Source organism: Macaca mulatta, chromosome 19, assembly GCF_049350105.2.
Source record: "Macaca mulatta isolate MMU2019108-1 chromosome 19, T2T-MMU8v2.0, whole genome shotgun sequence".
NCBI classification, from domain to species: Eukaryota; Metazoa; Chordata; class Mammalia; order Primates; family Cercopithecidae; genus Macaca; species Macaca mulatta.
In genome coordinates this window covers 14,768,458-14,790,012 of record NC_133424.1, presented here as the reverse complement: position 1 = coordinate 14,790,012, position 21,555 = coordinate 14,768,458, and the positions used below count along the sequence as shown (strand labels likewise).

The 21,555-nt window shown below is 53.7% G+C and overlaps 1 protein-coding gene and 1 long non-coding RNA gene across 35 annotated transcripts in view; one reads left to right on the top strand and one right to left on the bottom strand.

Moving 5' to 3' along the window:
• The window catches only part of ADGRL1 (adhesion G protein-coupled receptor L1), a 64,117-nt gene that overhangs the window by 12,657 nt on the left and 29,905 nt on the right, over nt 1–21,555 (top strand). For all 34 annotated transcript variants that reach the window (XM_077977528.1, XM_077977506.1, XM_077977527.1 and 31 more), the window contains 2 exons: nt 15,223–15,387; nt 20,257–20,470. In XM_077977528.1, coding sequence (XP_077833654.1) covers nt 15,318–15,387; nt 20,257–20,470 — 284 coding nt within the window. In that variant the 5' untranslated portion in view covers nt 15,223–15,317. The remainder of the gene's footprint in view (nt 1–15,222; nt 15,388–20,256; nt 20,471–21,555) is intronic.
• LOC144336745 (uncharacterized) lies at nt 744–15,743 on the bottom strand. The gene is made up of 4 exons (XR_013409069.1): nt 15,592–15,743; nt 15,396–15,433; nt 3,588–4,125; nt 744–855 (listed from the first exon to the last, which is right to left on the bottom strand). It is a non-coding gene; the product is annotated as an uncharacterized LOC144336745 (long non-coding RNA).

Below are 21,555 nucleotides of genomic sequence, written 5' to 3'. Positions count from 1 at the left end.
GCTACTTGGGAGGCTGAGCTGGGAGGAGCACTTGAGCCTGGGAGGATGAGGCTGCAGTGAGCTGAGAGTACACCATTGCACTCCAGCCTGGGCAACAGAGCAAGACCCTGTTGTCTCAAAAAAAAAAAGGAGAGAAAAAAGAAAGACACATAGGGTGACTAAAGACCACTCAGGTGCAAGGTGGGGACAGACACAGGTGTGGGCTCACCTGGCCTCACAAGTGCAGAACCTCTAGGCATGACCAGCTCTGAGGATGCATAGTCACTCAAATGCAGTGTGGGCCTAGGAGTGGGGGATCTTCTGGCGCCCCAGGATCCCCCCACAGCTCACCAAGCCCAACCTGGGGAGCCAGCCCTCCCTGGGTTCAAGCCCCCTTACCAGCTGAGTGTTCCTGGGTATGTCTCTTCAGTGACAGGACCTCACTTTCCTCCTCTGTAAAATGTGGGTACAAGCCTCTCCCCTTCCTAAATGGTTATTAGGATTACGTGAGCTACACATGGAAGGTGCTCGGGCTGGGACATGGAGGTGTCCGCCACTGTTCCTGGCATCTCAGGTGGTTCCTTGCTGGAGATCCCAGCTAGACGCCCACCCTGTCGTTTGCTGTTTCCTGTAAATGGTTTCTCTAAAGTTCTGCAGCTCAGACCCCTGGCCCCATCTCTGCCTCCCTCCTCACTCCCTGTGTGTCCTGACTCCGTATATGAATTTCCTAGGTTCCCACAACAAATTACCACAGACGGGACGGCTTTAGCAACAGAGACTTTATTGATTGATTTATTTATGTTTCAGAGATGGGGTCTTGCTCTATTGCCCAGGCTGAGGTGTGGTGGTGCAATCACAGGTCACTGCAGTCTCAACCTCCCGGGCTCAAGTGATCCTCCCACTTCAGCCTCCTGAGCAGCTGGGACTACAGGTGCATCCCATCACGCCCAGCTACTTTTTTGTATTTGTTTATAGAGCTGGGGTCTCACTGTGTTGCCCAGGCTGGTCTCAAACTCTTGGGCTCAAGCAGTTCTCCCGCCTTGGCCTCCCAAAGTGCTGGGATTACAGGTGTGAGCCACCGCAGCCAGCAACAGAATTGTGTCGCCTCCCAGCTCTGGAGGTTGGAAGTCCAAGATACAGGTGTCGTCAGGCTTGGTTCCTTCTGGGAGCCTTCAGGGAGAATCCGTTGCAGGCCTGTCTCCTGACTTCTTTTGGTCATTAACTGGCAATCTTCCCTGGCTTCTAGAAGCATCATTCTGGTCTCTGCCTTCATGGTCACGTGGTCTTCTGTGCATGTCTGTGTCCAGGTTTCCCCTTTATATAAGGGCGCCAGTTGTTGGATTAGGACCCATACTAATGACCTCATTTTAACTTGATTATCTCTGTAAGGACTCCAGATATTCCCAACACAGTCACATGTGAGTTATCAGGAGTTAGGACTTCAACATATCTTTTGTTTTTTTGGCACCCTAGGACTCCAACCTATCTTTTGTTTTTTTGACACAGAGTCCCACTCTCTTGCCCAGGCTAGAGTGCAATGGTGCAGTCAGAGCTCACTGCAGCCTCAACCTCCTGGGCTCAAGCGACCCTCCCACCTCAGCCTTCGCAGTAGCTAGGACTTATAGGCACGTGCCACCATGCTCGGCTAATTTTTGTGTTTTTTGTAGAGATGGGGTCTCACCGTTGCTCAGTCTTGTCTCAAACTCCAAGGCTCAAGTGATCCTCCCACCTTGGCCTCCCAAAGTACTGGGGTTGTGGGTGTGAGCCACTGGGTACTGTGCCTAGCCTGGCATTCTTTTTTTTTTGGCAGAGGGGGTGCGGGGGGGCGGCCGTAATTCAATCCATAACACCTCCCCCTCCAGAGGCCTCAGGGATGGTCAGGCCTGGGTCTCCCAGGGGATACCCACCATCTGCCAAGCTTAGGCTGGTCCCTTGGGGTGCCTGGAGCTTCCTAGGGGAGCCACTCTGGGGAGAGGGGGTCATGTTCCTGCGGAACTCTGTCTGTACCCCTAAAGCAATGGCCCCCTGCCTGTGGGGGTCAGGCATGGCCCCCCAGGTCACAGGGCAGACACCCCATCTCCAGCTGTCCTCACTGCCGTCCTTAGTCACTCCCCTGTCTTCAGTACTTTTTTTTTTTTTTTTTTTTTTGAGACGGAGTCTCGCTCTGTCGCCCAGGCTGGAGTGCAGTGGTACAATCTTGGCTCACCGCAAGCTCCGCCTCCTGAGTTCACACGCCATTCTCCTGCCTCAGCTTCCCGAGTAGCTGGGACTGCAGGTACCCGCCACCACGCCCGGCTAATTTTTGTGTTTTTAGTAGAGATGGGGTTTCACCTTGTTAGCCAGGATGGTCTCGATCTCCTGACCTCGTGATCCATCCACCTCGGCCTCCGAAAGTGCTGGGATTACAGTCATGAGCCACTGCTCCTGGCCTTCAGTGAGTTTTTGCTTGGTGACCCACTGTGTGTTCAGGGGGCCAGGAGACAGGAGTCAGGGAAACCAAGTTCCAGCCTCAGAAGTTTCCATTCTCCTGGGAGTAGAAAGGAAATCTAGAAGACTGGGTATGGTGATTCACGCCTGTAATCCCAGCACTTTGGGAGGCCGAGGCGGGTGGATCACCTGAGGTTGGGAGTTCGAGAGCAGTCTGGCCAACATGGCGAAATCCCGTTTCTACTAAAAATACAAAAATTAGCCGGGTGTCGTGTTATGTTACTGTAATCTCAGCTACTCAGGAGGCTGAGGCAGGAGAATCACTTGAACCCAGGAGGTGGAGGTTGCAGTGAGCTGAGATCGCTCCACTGAACTCCAGCCTGGGCGACAGAGCAAGACTCCATCTCAAAGCAACAACAAAAGGCCAGGCACAGTGGCTCACGTCTGTAATCCTAGCACTTTGGGAGACCAAAGCAGGCGGATCACCTGAGGTTGGGAGTTCAAGACCAGCCTGACCAACATGGCAAAACCTCCTCTCTACTAAAAATACAAAAATTAGCCAGGATTGATGGTATGTGACCGTAATCCTAGCTACTCAGGAGGCTGAGGCAGGAGAATTGCTTGAACTCGGGAGGTGGAGGTTGCAGTGAGCCGAGATCGCGCCACTGCACTCCAGCCTGGGCGACAGAGTGAGATTCCATCTAGGAGTGGTCAAGTAAAAGTATGAAGCAGGGACGGGATGGATGAGGTTATAGACTAAACTGTATGTTCTCACCTTCCTCCCAAATGCAGAGGTTGAAGCCCTCACTCCCAGCGTGAGTGTATTTGGAGGTAGGCCCTTGAGGGAGGTAATTAAGGTTAAATGAGATCTTAAGGGTGGGGCCCCCTACTCTGAAAGGACTGGTATCCCAATAAGAAGAGAGAGGCTGGGGCTTGTGGCTCATGCCTGTAATCCCAGCACTTTGGGAGGCCAAGGCAGGAGGATCACTTGAGGCCAGAAGCTCAAGACCAGCCTCGGCAACATAGCGAGACCCCATCGCTACAAAAAGAATCAAAAAAGTAGTTGGGCACAGGGGCATGCACCTGTAGTCCCAGCTACTCAGAAGGCTGAGGCGGGAGGATCGCATGAGCCTGGGAGGTTGAGACTGCAGTGAGCTGGGATTGTGCCACTGCACTCCAGCCTGAGCAAGACAGCCAGAACTTGTCTCAGAAAAAAAAGAGAGAGAGAGAGACAGCAGGGATCTGTCTCCCTCTGTGCATGTCCAGAGAAGAGGCCCTGTGAGGATACAGTGAGAAGGCGGAAGAGAATTTCCACAGAAACTGAATTTGCTGGCACCTTGATCTTGGAATTCTGGCCTCCAGAACGAGGAGGAAGTAAATTTCTGCTGTGTAAGCTGCTGCACAGTCTGTGGTACTTTGTTATGGCAGCCCAAGCTAATAGAGAAGGTGACAATGGGGACAAGGGATGCCTCACCCTGTCTGTGTGCCAGGAGCACCCCGAGTGTCTCGTGTGTGAATTTGTCCTGTTGTACAGCTGCCCTCTGAGGTATCCCCGTTTTACCAAGAAGAAAACAGAGACACGAGGTCACGGCATGGCGAGGGATGCACAGGCAGGCGGCGACCACAGGGCGCTGTGTGTGATACAGGGTGGCGGAGGCCCATGTCTGTGTCTCTGGGGAGGACACCTCTGAGTCTGAGGGACACAGATGGGGACAGAGGCTGAGGCTGAGGCTGCAGGGTGGGAACCCGCATGGCTGGAGGGAGATAAGGTGGGAGCCAGAGGCATCGGAGGGGTTAAAGCAGAGGACTCACCAGTCAACATTGTCTTTAGTTTTTTTTTTTTTTTTTAAGATGGAGTTGGCCGGGCGCGGTGGCTCAAGCCTGTAATCCCAGCACTTTGGGAGGCCGAGACGGGCGGATCACGAGGTCAGGAGATCGAGACCATCCTGGCTAACACGGTGAAACCCCGTCTCTACTAAAAAATACAAAAAAAACTAGCCGGGCGAGGTGGCGGGCGCCTGTAGTCCCAGCTACTCGGGAGGCTGAGGCAGGAGAATGGCGTGAACCCGGGAGGCGGAGCTTGCAGTGAGCTGAGATCCGGCCACTGCACTCCAGCCTGGGCGACAGAGCGAGACTCCGTGTCAAAAAAAAAAAAAAAAAAAAAAAAAAAAAGATGGAGTCTCACTCTGTCGCCCAGGCTAGAGTTGGTGGCGCAATCTTGGCTCACTGCGACCTCCACCTCCCAGGTTCAAGCAATTCTCCTACCTCAGCCTCCCGAGTAGCTGAGAATACAGGTCCCTGCCACCACACCCGGCTAATTTTTGTATTTTTAATAGAGATGGGGTTTCACCACGTTGGCCAGGCTGGTCTTGAACTCCTGACCTCAGGGGATCTGCCCTCCTCAGCCTCCCAAAGTGCTGGGATCACCGGCGTGAGCCACCGCACCCGGCCACGATTGTCTTTTAAAACACCCCTCTGGAATGGATGAACCTGGAGGACATTATGCTAAGTGAAATAAGCCAGACACAGAAAGACAAATAGCGCGTGATCTCACTTATCTGTGGAATCGAAAAAAGAATTGAACTCATAGAAGCAGAGTAGGCCGGGCGCGGTGGCTCAAGCCTGTAATCCCAGCACTTTGGGAGGCCGAGGCGGGCGGATCACAAGGTCAGGAGATCGAGACCACAGTGAAACCCCGTCTCTACTAAAAATACAAAAAAATTAGCCTGGCGCGGTGGCGGGCGCCTGTAGTCCTAGCTACTCAGGAGGCTGAGGCAGGAGAATGGCGTGAACCCAGGAGGCGGAGCTTGCAGTGAGCCGAGATCGCGCCACTGCACTCCAGCCTGGGCAACAGCATGAGACTCCGTCTCAAAAAAAAAAAAAAAAAAAAGAAGCAGAGTAGAGCAGTGGTTACGGGGATGAGGGCACAGGGGAAGGTGGGGGATGTAGGTCAAAGAGTACAAGCTTTTGGCCGGACGCGGCGGCTCAAGCCTGTAATCCCAGCACTTTGGGAGGCCGAGACGGGCGGATCATGAGGCCAAGAGGTCGAGACCATCCTGGCTAACACGGTGAAACCCCGTCTCTACTAAAAAATACAAAAAAAAACTAGCCGGGCAAGGTGGTGGGCGCCTCTAGTCCCAGCTACTCGGGAGGCTGAGGCAGGAGAATGGCCTAAACCCGGGAGGCGGAGCTTGCAGTGAGCCGAGATGCTCCACTGCACTCCAGCCTGGGCGACAGAGCGAGACCCCGTCTCAAAAAAAAAAAAAAGAGTACAAGCTTTCAGCTTTCAGATAAACACGTTTTAACCAGGCAGGATGGCTTGTGCCTGTAATCCCAGCACTTTGGGAGACCAAGGCGGGAGCATCGCTTGACGCCAGGAGTGCAAGGCCAGCCTGAACAACATAGCAAGACCTGTCTCCACAAAAAAATTTAAAATTAACCAAGCACCTGTAATCCCAGCTACACGGAAGGCTGAGGTAGGAGGATCTCTTGAGCCCAGGAGTTCGAGGTTGCAGTGAGCTGTCATGGTGCCACTGCACTCCAGCCTCGGCAACACAGCAAGATCCCATCTCTAAAAAAAAAGTTCCAGAGACCTAAGGTACAGCATGGTGACTATAATTAATAATAGCAGGGCCGGGCGCGGTGACTCACGCCTGTAATCCCAGCACTTTGGGAGGCCGAGGCGGGCAGATCACGAGGCCAGGAGATCGAGACCATCCTGGCTAACACGGTGAAACCCCGTCTCTACTAAAAATACAAAAAAAAATTAGCCGGGCGAGGTGGCGGGCGCCTGTAGTCCCAGCTACTCGGGAGGCTGAGGCAGGAGAATGGCGGGAACCCGGGGGGCGGAGCTTGCAGTGAGCTGAGATGCGCCACTGCACTCCAGCCTGGGTGACAGAGCGAGACTCCGTCTCAAAAAAAAAAAAAAAAAAAAAAAAAGGCCAGGTGTGGTAGCTCACACCTATAATTGCAGCACTTTGGGAGGCCGAGGCAGGCAGATTGCTTGAGCTCAAGAGTTTGAGACCAGCCTGGGCAACATGAGACCCCATCTCTACTAAAAATACAAAAATTAACCAGGCACAGTGGTGCCCACCTGTAGCCCCGGCCATTTGGGAGGCTGAGGCATGGGAATTGCTTGAACCTGGGAGGGAGAAGTTGCAGTGAGCCAAGATTGCGCCACTGCACTCCAGCCTGGGTGACAGAGTGAGATTCCATCTAAAAATAATAATAATTATTATTATTAAATTATTGTTATTAATAAAAATTATTGTTGTTATAGCATATTGTTTTCTTGAAACTTGCTGAGGAATTAGACTCAAGTGTTCTCACCACACAAACCAGAAAGGTATCTAGGTGAGGTGTTGGATATGTTGTTAGTTAGCTTGGTTGTAATTTCACAACACATACGGATATCAAAATATCATATAACCTTAAATATATGTAATTTCTTTTTTTTTTTTTTTTTTTTTTTGAGACGGAGTCTCGCTGTGTCTCCCAGGCTGGAGTGCAGTAGCGCGATCTCGGCTCACTGCAAGCTCCGCCCCCTTGGTTCACGCCATTCTCCCGCCTCAGCCTCCCAAGTAGCTGGGACTACAGGCGCCCGCTACCACGCCCGGCTAATTTTTTGTATTTTTAGTAGAGACGGGGTTTCACCGTGTTAGCCAGGATAGTCTCGATCTCCTGACCTCGTGATCCACCCGCCTCGGCCTCCCAAAGTGCTGGGATTACAGGCTTGAGCCACCGCGCCCGGCCAATATATGTAATTTCTACTTGTCAATGATGCCTCACAGTAAAGCTAGGGCAAAAATAAAAAGGACCCTTCTGTGCGGCAGCCCACATGTCCATTACCGACGAATGGATAAAGCAAACGTGGGCCACCCACGCAGTGGAATATTATGCAGCCGTAAAACAGAATGAAGCTTGAATCCAGGCTATGATGTAGGTGAGCCTTGGAAACTTGGTGCTGAGTGAGAGAAGCTGGACACAAAATAAGGCCGGGAACAGTAGCTCACACCCGTAATCTCAGCACTTTACGAGGCCAAGATGGGCAGATCACTTGAGTCCGGGAGTTTGAGGCCACCCTGGGCAACATGACGAAATCCTGCCTCTACAAAAAATACAAAAATTAGCCAGGAGTTAATTTAGTGGGGTCATGTGACTATAGTCCCAGCTACTCAGGAGGCTGAGACAGGAGGATCACTTGACCCTGGGAGGTAGAGGTTCCAGTGAGCCGAGATTGTGCCACTGCACTCCAGCCTGGGCAACAGAGTGAGACTCCCATCTAACTAGGGGAAAAAAAAAAAAAAGGCCACATAGTGTGTGATTCCATTTGTATGACATGTCTAGAATAGGTAAATCCATGGAGACAGAAAGTAGATTATAAGGTACCAGGGCTGGGTGACGAGGGGAGAGGGTGTTACTGTTTAGTGGGTAAGGAGTTTTTATTTGGGGTGATAAAATGTTTTGGAGGCCAGGCACGGTGGCTCATGCCTGTAATCCCAACATGTTGGGAGGCCGAGGCGGGTGGATCACTTGAGGTCAGGAGTTCCAGACTAGTCTGGCCAACATGGTGAAACCCCGTGTCTACTCGTGGTGGTGGGCGCCTATAATCCCAGCTATTCGGGAGGCTGAGACAGGAGAATTGCTTGAACCTGGGAGGCGGAGGTTGCAGTGAGCTGGGATTGCACCCTTGCACTCCAGCTGGGTGACAAGAGTGAAACTCTGTTTTAAAAAAAAAAAAAAAAGTTTTGGAAATAGATAGTGGTGATGGTTGTTGAACAGCATTTGAGAATTCAGTTACTGCCCCTGAATTGTACACTAAGAAGTGGTTTAAGTGCCAGCCTGGGCAACATAGCAAGACCGGCTGGGCATCGTGGCACGTGCCTGTAATCCTAGGTACTTGGGAGGCTGAGGTGGGGGGATACTTGAGCCTGGTAGTTCAAAGCTGCAGTGTGCTGACATCATGCCACTGCACTTCAGCCTGGGCAACAGAGAGAGACCCTGTCTCAAAAGCATAAATAAGTAGTTCATGTGTTTAAAATTATACCATAATTAAAAAAAAAAAAATACTGGCCTCTAGGCTAGGTATGGTGGCTAACACCTATAACCCCAGCACTTTGGGAGGCTGAGGCAGGTGGATATCAGGCGTTCAAGACCAGCTTGGCCAACATGATGAAACCTCATCTTGGCTGGGCGGGGTGGCTCATGCCTATAATCCCAGCACTTTGGGAGGCTGAGATGGGTGGATCATGAGGTCAGGAGATCAAGACCATCCTGGCTAATACAGTGAAACCCCATCTCTACTAAAAAAAAAAAAAATACAAAAAATTAGCCGGGTGGTGGTGGGCTCCTGTAGTCCCAGCTACGCAGGAGGCTGAGGCAGGAGAATAGCGTGAACCCGGGAGGTGGAGCTTGCAGTGAGCTGAGATCACGCCACTGCACTCCAGCCTGGGCAACAGAGCGAGACTCCGTCTCAAAAAAAAAAAAAAAAAGTCTTTACTAAAAAAAAAAAAAATTATAACAATTAGCTGGGCGTGATGGTGGGTGCCTGTAATCCCAGCTACTCAGGAGGCTGAGGCAGGAGAATTGCTTGAACCTGGGAGGTGGAAATTGCAGTGAGACGAGATTGCACCACTGCACTCCAGCCTGGGTGACAGAGTGAGACTCTATCTCAAAAAAAAAAAAAAAGAAAAATGGCGGGGGGCAGGGGTTGCCTCTGGCAGCCAAGAGAGCCTGGACGCAGGAGGCAAAGGGGCCAGAGGGCACTTGGGGAGTGGCCAGGGCCCAGGACTAGAGGGGCAGATGCTGAAGACAGAAGTGTGGACCAACACTGGGGTGTTCTGGAAGTATACACAGCCCCAAGACTTACTCTGGAACTGGATTTAGGGGTGAGAGAAAGAGGAGTCAAGTGTTTCAGCTCCTGGGGTTCTGGCTGGAGGGCCTGGGAGGATGGTGGCACCGTGCACTGACGTAGGGGCTTGTTTTGGTCTCGTTGGGCTGAAGATGCCTTAGAGTTCCCGGCGGAAGTATAATGGCTCGGGGGGGCTCCACTCTGGAGTCTCAGCATTCTAGGGTGCAGCCTGGGAGGAAGAGAGGGACTGCCTCTTCCGTGGGTGTCTTTGTGCCCTGACTGGCACCAGGCTGTGCACGGCACCCTCTGATGGGGCCTATGTGGGCCCAGCGTGTACATGCACCGCTCTCCTTACCAGCACCCTGCAGAATAGCAGCACAGAGGGAACCAGGGCCAGGGAGGTGAAGAGACCAGCTCAAGGTCACACCAGGCACGTACACGGCAAAATTGGGATCTAGACCCATGTGGATTGGCTGCCCACACATCGGCTGGATTCCCTGCCATTTTTTTTGTTTTGTTTTATTGGAGGGTCTTGCTCTGTTGCCCAGGCTGGAATGCAGTGGCAGGATCATAGCTTAATGCGGCCTTGCAAACTCCTGGGCTCAAGTGATCCTCTTGCCTCAGCCGCCCCAGTAGCTAGGTGCCACCACACCAAATTAAAAAAAAAAAATTTGGCCAGGCACTGTGGCTCATGCCTGTAATCCCGGCACTTTGGGAGGCTGAGGCAGGCCAATCACGAGGTCAAGAGATCGAGACCATCCTGGCCAACATGGTGAAACCCCGTCTCTACTAAAAATACAAAAAAATAGCTGGGCGTGGTGGTGCATGCCTGTAGTCCCAGCTACTCGGGAGGCTGAGGCAGGAGGATCGCTTGAACTCAGGAGGCGGAGGTTGCAGTGAGCCGAGATCGCACCACTGCACTCTAGCCTGGTAACAGAGCGAGACTCCGTCTCAAAAAAAAAAAAAGAAAATTCTAGAGACATGCTGCCCAGGCTGGAGTGTAGTGGCACCATCATAGCTCACTGCAGCCTTGAACTCCTGGGCTCAAGTGATCCACCCACCTTAGCCTCCCAAAGCACTGGGATCACAGGCATGAGTCACCACACCAAGCCAGCCATTTTTACTTCCCCTCAGTAGCTCCTCTTGCTAGGATACCTGTTGCAGTGTGAAAGAAAGCACTTGGAGACCCAGAGAGGGAAGTACTCCTCAGCTTGGGGCTCCCCTGAACCTTTCTGTGGTTCTGGGAAGTTGGGGGGGGAAATGAGGAAGTTGAAATGAGAAAGCCACTCCCCATCCCCAAGGTAACGTGCTGGAAAACGATCTGAAAGTGACACCGGCCATGTCTAGTCAGGGATGTGGGGGGAGATGCGGATGGGGGGGTAACACGCTGTAAAATGATCTGAAAGTGACACCAGCCGTGTCTAGTCAGCGGATGGGGGCTGGTGGCGGCTCGGGGGGTAACATGCTGTAAAATGATCTGAAAGTGACATCAGCCATGTCTTGTCAGGGATGTGGGGGGAGATGCAGATGGGGGCTGGAGGTGACTGGAGGGGATTTACTGAAGAAGCTGGGGCAGTGGAGAGGGAGCTGGCATCAGGAGTGGGCATGAGAGGGGAAGCGGGCAGAGAGCTGCAAGGCTGGAGAGGGGGTGTTCAGGGCTGTCTAGCAGATATTATCTTCCCATTTCCCATGTGAGGAGACTGAGGTCTGGAGGCAGGTGTCCTCCCCTATGGGGATCTTTATTTTTTGAGGGTCTGTGCTGTTTATTTTATTTTATTTATTTATTTATTTATTATTATTATTTTTTGAGACAGAGTCTCGCTCTGTCACTCAGGCTGGAGTGCAGTGGCACGATCTCGGCTCACTGCAAGCTCCACCTCCGGGGTTCACGCCATTCTCCTGCCTCAGCCTCCTGAGTAGCTGGGACTACAGGCGCCTGCCGCCACGCCCGGCTAATTTTTTTGTATTTTTAGTAGAGATGGGGTTTTACCGTGTTAGCCAGGATGGTCTCGATCTCCTGACCTTGTGATCCGCCTGCCTCGGCCTCCCAAAGTGCTGGGATTATAGGCGTGAGCCACTGCGCTTGGCTTATTTATTTATTTTTGAGACAGTCTGGCTCTGTCGCCCAGGCTGGAGTGCAATGTCGTGATCTTGGCTCACTGCAACCTCTACCTCTTGGGTTCAACCAATTCTCGTGTCTCAGCCTCCCGAGTAGCTGGGATTACAGGCACCCGCCACCATGCCCGGCTAATTTTTTGGCATTTTTAGTAGAGACGGGGTTTCACCATGTTGGCCAGGCTGGTGTTGAACTCCCGACCTCTGTTGATCCGCCCTCTTCGGCTTCCCAAAGTGCTGGGATTATAGGCGTGAGTTGCCACACCCGGCCGTGTGCTCATTTGTAAGGGCCTCTCTCAAGAAGCTTGTGTTGATATAAAAAGGTAATTTCAGGTGCTCACTTGAGAGCTGTGAATTAAAAACACGGAAAAGGATGGCGGCCGAGGGCAGCAGGCGAGGGCTGTTTCGTTTGCAGGGGGCCAGGGTAGGTCACTCTGCTGGGGTGACCTTGCTGCTGAGCCCCGAACAATGAGCAGCTGCAGCCGACGTGCAGGGATCCTGCTTGGGGGCTGGAACTGGAATGTTTCAGGAACAGGAGGGAGGACAGAATGGGGCTTGGAGAGCTTGGTGGTACCAGTTCACCCACAGCCTCTGGGCTCTGGTGAGGAACTGAGACCCCAGCAGAGACTGGTTAATGTTGGGATCAGCGTCATTACGTGGTCCCTTAGCTCTGAGTGGAGGGCGGATTGGGAGGCGGGCAAGGAGGCCGGGACAACGTACAGGATAGGATGGTGGCATGGACCTGGGTGCTGTGCTTGGAGCCAGAAGCGGGCAGGTCGGCGAGATACTTTAGAGGCAGAGCCCACAGGACTTGCGGATGGCTTCTGTGAGGGGGATGACAGGGAAGGTGAGAAATCAAGGCAGAGTCCTAGCTTTAGGATCTGAGATTCATTCAACAAATAATTCATTGCCGCGTGCCGGGCCTATTCTAAAAGTTGAGGATATGAAGTCAGCTGTGGGGGGTGGCCTCACACAGTAATCCCAGCACTTTGGGTTGTTGAGGCAGAAGAATCTCTGGAGGCCAGAAGTTCATGTTCAGCCTGGGCAACATAGCAAGACCTCATCTTTACAAAATAAAATAAATTAGCCGGACGTGATGGTGTATACCTGTGGTCTCAGCTACTAGGGAGGCCGAGGCAGGAGGATCGCTTGAGCCTGGGTGGTGAAGGCTGCAGTGAAGCATGATTTCACCACTGCACTCCAGCCTGAGTGACAGAGCAGGATCCTATCTCTAAAAAAATAAAAGTAAATAAAAGTTGGGGATACGGCTACCATGAGCAAAACAGTTCAATGATCCCTGCCCCATGAAAAGGACATTCTATACACCAGGTGAATAGTTCTATCGAGCAGAGGCCTGAAGGAGCTGGCCATGTGGACAGTGGGTTGGCAGAAGCGACAGGTGCAAAGGCCCTGGGGCAGGGCCTGCTGTGGTGCAGGAATGGCAAGAGTGACTGGAGCAGAAATAGGGTCAGGGAGCTAACTGGGCCAATTGCAAGGGTTTCGATTTTTAGCAGGGAAATAGTAGTGGGGGCTTGGAGGAGAGATTCCAGGCTGGACATAAGAGATTTGAAAGTACTGCCTCGGCCGGGCGCGGTGGCTCAAGCCTGTAGTCCCAGCACTTTGGGAGGCCGAGACGGGCGGATCACGAGGTCAGGAGATCGAGACCATCCTGGTTAACACGGTGAAACCCCGTCTCTACTAAAAAATACAAAAAATTAGCCGGGCGCGGTGGTGGGCGCCTGTAGTCCCAGCTACTCGGGAGGCTGAGGCAGGAGAATGGCGTGAACCCGGGAGGCGGAGCTTGCAGTGAGCTGAGATCCGACCACTGCACTCCAGCCCGGGCGACAGAGCGAGACTCTGTCTCAAAAAAAAAAAAAAAAAAAAAAAAGAAAGTGCTGCCTCAATGATAGTACTGAGAGCCCAGGACAGCCTGAGATGGGACAGGCTGCGATGATAGCTGGATGTGACAGAGCAGGGGTTCCCACGCTGGAGGGCCTACCTCAGAGAATGTGTATTTCTGGCCAGCACAGTGGCTCACGCCTGTAATACCAGCACTTTGGGAGACTGAGGCGGGAGGATCTTTTTTTTTTTTTTTTTTGAGACTGCACCCGGCCAGCAGGAGGTGAGGCCAGGAGTTCGACACCAGCTTGGGCAATATAGCGAGATCCTGTCTCTATAAAAAAATTAAAAATTAGCTGGGCGTGTTGGCGAGAGCCTGTGGTCCCAGCTACTGGAAAGGCTGAAGTGGGAGTATCACTTGAACCCAGGATCTGGAGGTTGCAGTGAGCTGTCATTGTGCCACTGTACTCCAGCCTGGGCAACAGAGCAGGACCCTGTCTCTTAATAAAAGAAAGAGAGGCTGGGCGCGGTGGCTCACGCCTGTAATCCCAGCACTTTGGGAGGCCGAGACGGACGGATCACAAGGTTGGAAGATCGAGACCACAGTGAAACCCCGTCTCTACTAAAAATACAAAAAAAAATTAGCTGGCCACGGCGGCGGGCACCTGTAGTCCCAGCTACTCGGGAGGCTGAGGCAGGAGAACGGCATGAACCCAGGAGGCAGAGCTTGCAGTGAGCCGAGATCGTGCCACTGTACTCCAGCCTGGGCGACAGAGCGAGACTGTCTCAAAAAAAAAAAAAATAAAAAAATAAGAAAGAGAGAATGCGTTTCTACCAAGTTCCTGGCAAGGCTGATTCCAGTATGCTGGGGCCACACCTGGAGAACCAGGGTGTCGATAAAGAGCTGAGGACAGATACTTGAGCATGCAAACTTGAGAGGATCTGGGGAGACTGAGGCAGGGAGAGGTGAGAAGGAGCAGCCTTAAGGCAGGAAGAAACTGGTTGGAACCAAGCCCTGGACTGGGCACAGTGGTTCACTCCTTTAATCCCAAAGTTTTGGGGGGCCCAGGCAGGAAGATCCTTTAGCCCAGGAGTTTGAGATCAGTCTGGGCAACACAGCAGGACCTCCTCTCTGCAACAAATTTAAAAATTAGCTGGTGGTAGAGGTGCAAGCCTGCGATCTCAGCTACTCGGGAGGCTGAGATGGGAGGATCGCTTGAGTCTGGGAGGTCGAGGCCGCAGTGAGCTATGATTGTATCATTGCACTCCAGCCTGGGCAACAGAGTGAGACCCGGTTTCTAAAATAAAAAAAGAAAAAGAACGGAGCCGCTATGCCTGGTGACAGAGCAGGTGGGGAGGATGGCAAGGGACGGCACACAATTCTCACCCCTCCCGCATCCCCCCTGCCCTCCCACCAGAGGGGGAGGCGGTGCCCCCCTCCCATCCCGCCTGCCTGTCTCCAGCTTACCCTGAAGGTCTCCCAGAGAGGAAAGAGGGGACTCGGGCGTCCCTGGTTCCCGATCTGTGGCGCCAGCTAGATTCTAATTAGCCACCAGAGCTTGAGAGACAGGAAGCAGGGGGCTGGGGGCGGGGGCTTGGATTCCTGCCCAAGACGGAGGCTGCAGGTTGGGCTGCACGCCTGTGTCCCTCACTCAGGAGGACGCTCATCACCTCCTTTCTCACAGTGAGGATGCGGGTCGGGGAGGTGAGTGGGCAGGGTCAGGACAGGGGCATGGGGAAGAGGCTTCCGGAGGAGCTGTCCCAGGAGGTTCCGGCGGGGAAGAGTTGGCAGTCTGTTTGCCCAGAGGTGCCCAGATGGGTGGGTCTGCCTGCTGCGTGTAGGGGTGGGGGCTGTGGTGTGAGCTGCAGGCCCTGGAGGGGGCCCTCCAGATAGGGCTGGCTCGAGGGACGTGCTGGACCTCAGGCTCTCAGAGCCACTCAGCCACCAGCAGGAGGAGAGGGGAGCAGCCCAGAGGTCCTATCCCCACCTCACTCTCCCTGTCCTCCCCCAGGCTGGTGGTCCAGGCCGTGGTGCCCGCCAGGTGATGCGGGGCGAAGCCCCCCGCACAGGCCACTGAGAGTCCCGGACACGCACCCGGCTGCCACCATGGCCCGCCTGGCCGCAGTGCTCTGGAATCTGTGTGTCACCGCCGTCCTGGTCACCTCGGCCACCCAAGGTAGGTGCTGCTGGCGCCGGGGAGGGGCCTCGGCTCCCAAACCCTGCTGGGAGGGCAGATAAAATGTTGAAAACCCTCCTGATCACTCAGTAAAGAATCACAGCCCCCCGCCCCGCCCAGACCTCAGCTGAAGCAGGCCAGTGGAAGACTCAGTGGTAACACACACCCCAGCGCCACCAAGAGGCCCCTGGACCATCCCCTCACCTCCAACAAGTCGGCTGGGCCAGGTTGGTAGGGGCCATCCTGCTGTGGCCCCTGGGACGAGGACAGGCCTTGGTGAGCCGATGCTTCTCTCTCTCTCTCTCTCTCTCTCTCTCTCTCTCTCTCTCTCTGTGATTACATCTTCAAGGCTCTCACTGGGAAGAAGGCTTAATTAAAGCATGCCCGCTGACGTTTATTTAAAAACAACTAATTACCCGCTCAGCCCTATGCTGGCCCTGGGATCCTGCACATGCCACAATTAGTGCCCCAAGCCCGCCCGCCCACCCTCACCGGTTACTCAATTACTGGCCCCGTGGCGGGCCCAGGCCAGGGGCAAGGGCAGGATAAGGTGAGAGGCCAAGAGAAGAGGCCAGTGGGCCTGGCCCCTCACCCTGGGATGTGCCCCCTGCCCGCCCTGACATCCCTTCACACACCCGCCGTGTGAAGGGCATCGGCGGGTGACTCTGCTCCCTCCGGCCCTGCCCTCTGGAAAGCTCCAAAGGTTGAAGGGACACGGTTCGGCTGGGCCCCAGGGCCTTGGCACTGCCCCGCTGGCCAGCAGCCTCACTCCCCTGCTGCTACATTCTCTGCCCATCCAGGTCCTGCCCCATAGCCCCAGCTGGGCCGGGAGGGGCCGCCTCCACCCCCAGACCCATCTGAGCCAGGCTTCCACCCCCGGCCCTCCCTCCCAAGCCCGGGAAGGCTAAAATTAGATGAGGAGGCAGATGGTGCTGGAGGAACACATGTGAAATGTTCCCCCTGCTGGGACTCAACTCACCCCAAAAAACCCCAGGGGCCTCCCTGCCATACCCCTGGGGTACCCACCCAGATCTCTGGAAAGGTTCGACTCCGTAACTGTCCCACACGAGTGCCCCCCCGAAACCTCGTACGGCAGGGGGTCACTTCCTTCACCTCCAAGAGACGGTCCCCACATTGGGGCGTCTGGGCCCCTGGCTGAATCCCTGCTCCCCTCCAGCACCCCGCACGGCCTGGCTGGGACCAGCGTCACAGAAGGTGCTGCCCCGGCCAGCATGGACCCTGCCAGGCACCCTCTGTTGTGCAGACAAACCGCCTTAATAATACTCATAATAACAATAATTAGCATTCATATCATCTTACTGCGCTCTGCGCACATTAACACCCTGGAGCCATCACAACAGCCCTGTGAGATGGGAATTGTCCTCTCTGCCCCTCAGGGGAGGGACAGAGGCACAGAGGCGGTCAGTGACTTGGATGAGGCTGCATCCAGGGAGTGGCCGGGCTGGAATTCCAATCCCAGCCGGCAGTCTGGCTCCTACATTCTGGTTCTCCGTCCCCGTGTGGTACAAAATGATGGCCGACATGGGGCAATGCAGTCCGCCCTGGGAGCTCAGCCTGCTCAGGACACGTCCCTTCCTTGTCACAGAGAAAACCCAGGAGGTTTCCCAGATGATACTGATCAGGCACCCTCCATGTACAGGGTGCCATGCTCCTTGCTTCCCTCAAGAGCATTTTCTAAGGCACAGAATCCCTGCAGGATGACCCGGGGCTATAGGTGCCCATTTCACAGATTGGGAAACTGAGGTTGGGGAGAGAACAACAGTGGGTGTTCAAACTTTTTTTATATTTTTATTTTGAGACAGAGTTTTGCTCTTGTCACCCAAACTGGAGTGCAGTGGCATGATCTTGGCTCGCTGCAACCTCTGCCTCCCGGGTTCAAGCGATTCTCCTGCCTCAGCCTCCTGAGCAGCTGGGATTACAGGTGCCTGCCACCACACCCAGCTAATTTTTTGTATTTTTAGTAGAGATGGAGTTTCACCACGTTGGCCAGGCTGATCTTGAACTCCTGACCTCAGGTGATCCACCTAGCTCGGCCTCCCAAAATGCTGCGATTACAGGCATGAGCCACTGCACCCGGCCACTGTTCGAACTTGATCGTGCATCACCATCACCTGGTTGGCACAGAACCCTGCAGGTTCCTGGCCTCACCCCTGCGATTTTGATCCAGCAGGCCCAGCATAGGGCCCGAATCTGCATTCTGAACCAGCCCTCACATCTGCCCTGTCAGCCGCAAAACCAGTCTCCTGTGGTTTCTTCTAGAAACATGAGTTCATTCCCGTGCTTTCTCTGCTCCTCGCATGGGGTGGGGTGAAGTTAGGGAAGTCCCCAAGACAAGCTTCACTTCTGATACCAACAATACATTTGGGGGTCTCCCAGAGAACACTCAGGTATGAGCATTCACTAGAAGGACTTAGAACTGACTAGAAGATGTTATGCTCTCAGTTTATTACATCAAAAGGATACAGATTAAAATCAGGGCCAGGTGCACTGGCTCACTCCTGTAATCTCAATGCTTTGGGAAGCCAGGGCGGGAGGATTGCTTGAGCTCAAGGGTTCGAGACCAGCCTGGGCAACATGGCAAGTACCCCATCTCTACAAAAAATAAAAATTAGCCAGGCATGGTGGTATGTGCCTATTGTCCCAGCTACTCGGGAGGCTGAGGCAGGAGGATCCCTTGAGCCCAGTAGTTTGAGGCTGCAGTGAGCTATGATCGCGCCACTGTGCTCCAACCTAGGTGACACAGTGAGACCCTGTCTGAAAAAACAAACAGGCCAGGTGCGGTGGCTCACGCCTGTAATCCCAGCACTTTGGGAGGCTCAGGCGGGCAGATCACCTGAGGTCAGGAGTTTGAGACCAGCCTGGCCAACATGGCGAAACCCCATCTCTACTAAAAATACAAAAATGAGTGGGGTGTGGTGGCGGGCGCCTGTAATCCCAGCTACTTGGGAGGCTGAGGCAGGAGAATCACTTGAACCTGGGAGGCAGAGGTTGCAGTGAGCTGAGATTGCACCACTGCACTCCAGCCTGTGTGACAGAGCGAGATTCTGTCTCAAAACAAATAAAAATAAGGCAAGGGAAGAGGTGCATAGGGTAGAGTCCAAGAAAGTTCCGTTCATGGAGTTTCCAAGTACCCCCTCCAGTGGAGTCCTGGACAGCATTAACTCTCCCGGCAACAATGTGTGACAACGCACATGGTGTACTGCCAACCAGAGAGGCTCCCCCAAGCCTTGTTGTCCAGGGTCTGTATTGGAGTTCAGTTCTGTAGCCCTGATTGACCACCTGCAGGGCTGAGCTGAATCTCTAGCACGTCTAGAGGTTAGCTGAGACCACGTGACCCAGAGCTCCTGCCCTAAGTCCTGTTAGCATATTCATTAACTAGGGCCGTCCTAACAAAGTACCAGAGACCATGTGTCTTTGTTTGTTTGTTGCCCAGACTGGAGTACAATGGCATGATCTTTGCATGCCATCACTGCAACCTCCACCTCCTGGGTTCAAGCAATTCTCCTGCCTCAGCCTCCTGAGTAGCTGGGATTCCAGGTGCCTACCACCACACCCGGCTAATTTTTGTAGTTTTTTAGTAGAGACGGGGTTTCACCATGTTGGCCAGGCTGGTCTCGAACTCCTGACCTCAGGTGATCCACCCACCTCAGCCTCCCAAAGTGCTGGGATTACAGGTATCAGCCATTGTGCCTGGCCTCTCCTTGACTTGTAGCTAGATGGCCACCTGCTCCTGTGTCTTCACATTGTCTTACCCCTTTACACGTCTGTGCCCACATTTCCCCTTTTAGCCGGGTGCGAGGGCTCAGTCCCATAATCCTAGCACTCTGGGAGGCCAAGGCAGGAGAAGTGCTTGAGACCAGACTAGCCTGGGCAACACAGAAAAGGGACCCATTTCTATGAGACAGTTTAAAAAATTAGCTAGGCATGCTGGCGTGAATCTGTAGTCCCAGCTACTTGGGAGGTTGAGGCAGGATCACCTGAGCCCAGGAGGTTGAGACTGCAGTAAGCCATGATCGCACCACTGCACTCCAACCTGGGTGACAGAGGAAGATCCTGCCTTAAAAACAACCTCCCACCCCCTCTTTTTTTATTGAGATAGATAGGGTCTCGCTCTGTTGCCCAGGCTAGAGTGCAATGGCACAGTCATGGCTCACTGGAGCCTCAACTTCCTGGGCTGAGGTGATCCTCCCACCTCAGCGTCCCCAGTAACTGGGACTACAGGTGTGTGCCACCACGTCTGGCTAATTTGTGTATTTTTGTAGAGACAGGGTTTCACTATATTGCCCAGGCTGGTCTCGAACTACTGGTCAATTTGCCCACCTTGGTCTCCCACAATGCTGGGGTTACAGGTGTGTGCCTCTGCGCCTGGCCAAAATTTCCCGTATTTATAAGGACCACAGTCATATTGGATCGCAGCCTACCCTAACAGCCTCATTTGAGTGTACCTCTATGAAGACCTTATCTCCAAACAATGTCACATTTTCAGGTCCTGGGGGTTAGGACTTCAGCATATGAATTTTCGGGGGGACACAGTTCAAGCCATAACAGCATATCTGATGTAGCCCCAGCACTTCCTAGGAAAACAGACGCTCTTAAGCAGAGCATTCCAAAGGCTTAGACGTCACCTCCTAGGAGGTGAGAGTCCAGCCTCTCTTTGCACCAGGTTAATGTCCTCACTACACAAATGGGCACACCGAGAGGCCCATTCTACAGCTGAATCAACTGAGGCTGCCTCCGCCGGCTGCCGGGACTCAGCCAAGCTACAGGTGGTGTTTTCTCGGCAGCGGGCAGGGTCTTTCCTTCCTGGCCCAGGCCCGGGAGTGACACCGTCCCCAACCCTCTCCGCAGGCCTGAGCCGGGCCGGGCTCCCGTTCGGGCTGATGCGCCGGGAGCTGGCGTGTGAAGGCTACCCCATCGAGCTGCGGTGCCCCGGCAGCGACGTCATCATGGTGGAGAACGCCAACTACGGGCGCACGGACGACAAGATTTGTGACGCTGACCCTTTCCAGATGGAGAATGTGCAGTGCTACCTGCCAGACGCCTTCAAGATCATGTCACAGAGGTGAGTGGGCTCTCATTCCTGGATGAAGCGCCCGCCTAAAAGCACTGGACACCTGCCGGTGCACCCGTTCACCTTAAGTGGTTTTTTAATGCATTCAATACATGTTTACTGAGCGCTTAATGGGTGCTGGGCCCTATGCAGATGAGAATAAGACCCAGTTCATCTCCCCACAACCAGCCCGTGCCCCCCACAGAGGCCTACACCCATACGTACACTGGCAAGTCCCTCCCTGCACCAGCCACTTGCTTCCAAAAGCTTCCATCCCAAGATCAGCCAGGGCAGTTTGTTTGTTTTTGAGACGGAGTCTCACTCTGTCACCCAGGCTGGAGCGCACTGGCATCTCGGCTCACTGCAACCTCCACCTCCTGGGTTCAGGCGATTCTTCTGCCTCAGCCTCCCAAGTAGCTGGGGATTGTAGGCGCACGCCACCACGCCTGGCTAATTTTTTTGTATTTTTAGTAGAGACAGGGTTTTGTAATTGGCCAGGCAGGTCTCGAACTCCTGACCTCAGGTGATCCGCCCACCTTGACCTCCCAAAGTGCTGCCATTACAGGCATGAGATGAGCCACCAGGCCCAGCCTTAACCAGGGAAGTTTGGAGCTTGTAAAAAAATATAAAGAAGAGCAGCACAGAGTGGAGGTGTCATGGGAGGACTTTTCCCTTTATCCCAGACTTTTTTTTTTTTTTTTTTTCGGAGATAGGGTCTCACTGTGTTGCCCAGGCTGGAGCACAGTGGCACAATCATAGCTCGCTGCAGCGCTGACCTCTCAGGCTCAAGCAATCCCCCTGCCTCAGCCTCCTGAGTAGCTGGGACTACAGGCGCATGCCTCCATGCTTGGCTAATTTTATTTTTTTGTAGAGGTGGGGTCTTGCTGTGTTGCCCAGGCTGGTCTTAAACTCCTGGCCTCAAGCAGTCCTCCTGCCTTGGCCTCTCAAAGTGCTGGGATGACAGGCATGAGCCACCGCACCCACCCATCCCAGATTTGAGAGCTCATCAGGCTACTCCAAGGACAAGACACCTGTGCACAGATAATGGAAGCACAGGCCTGTGTGAGTGATTGTGTGTGGTGTGAGTGATTGTGTGT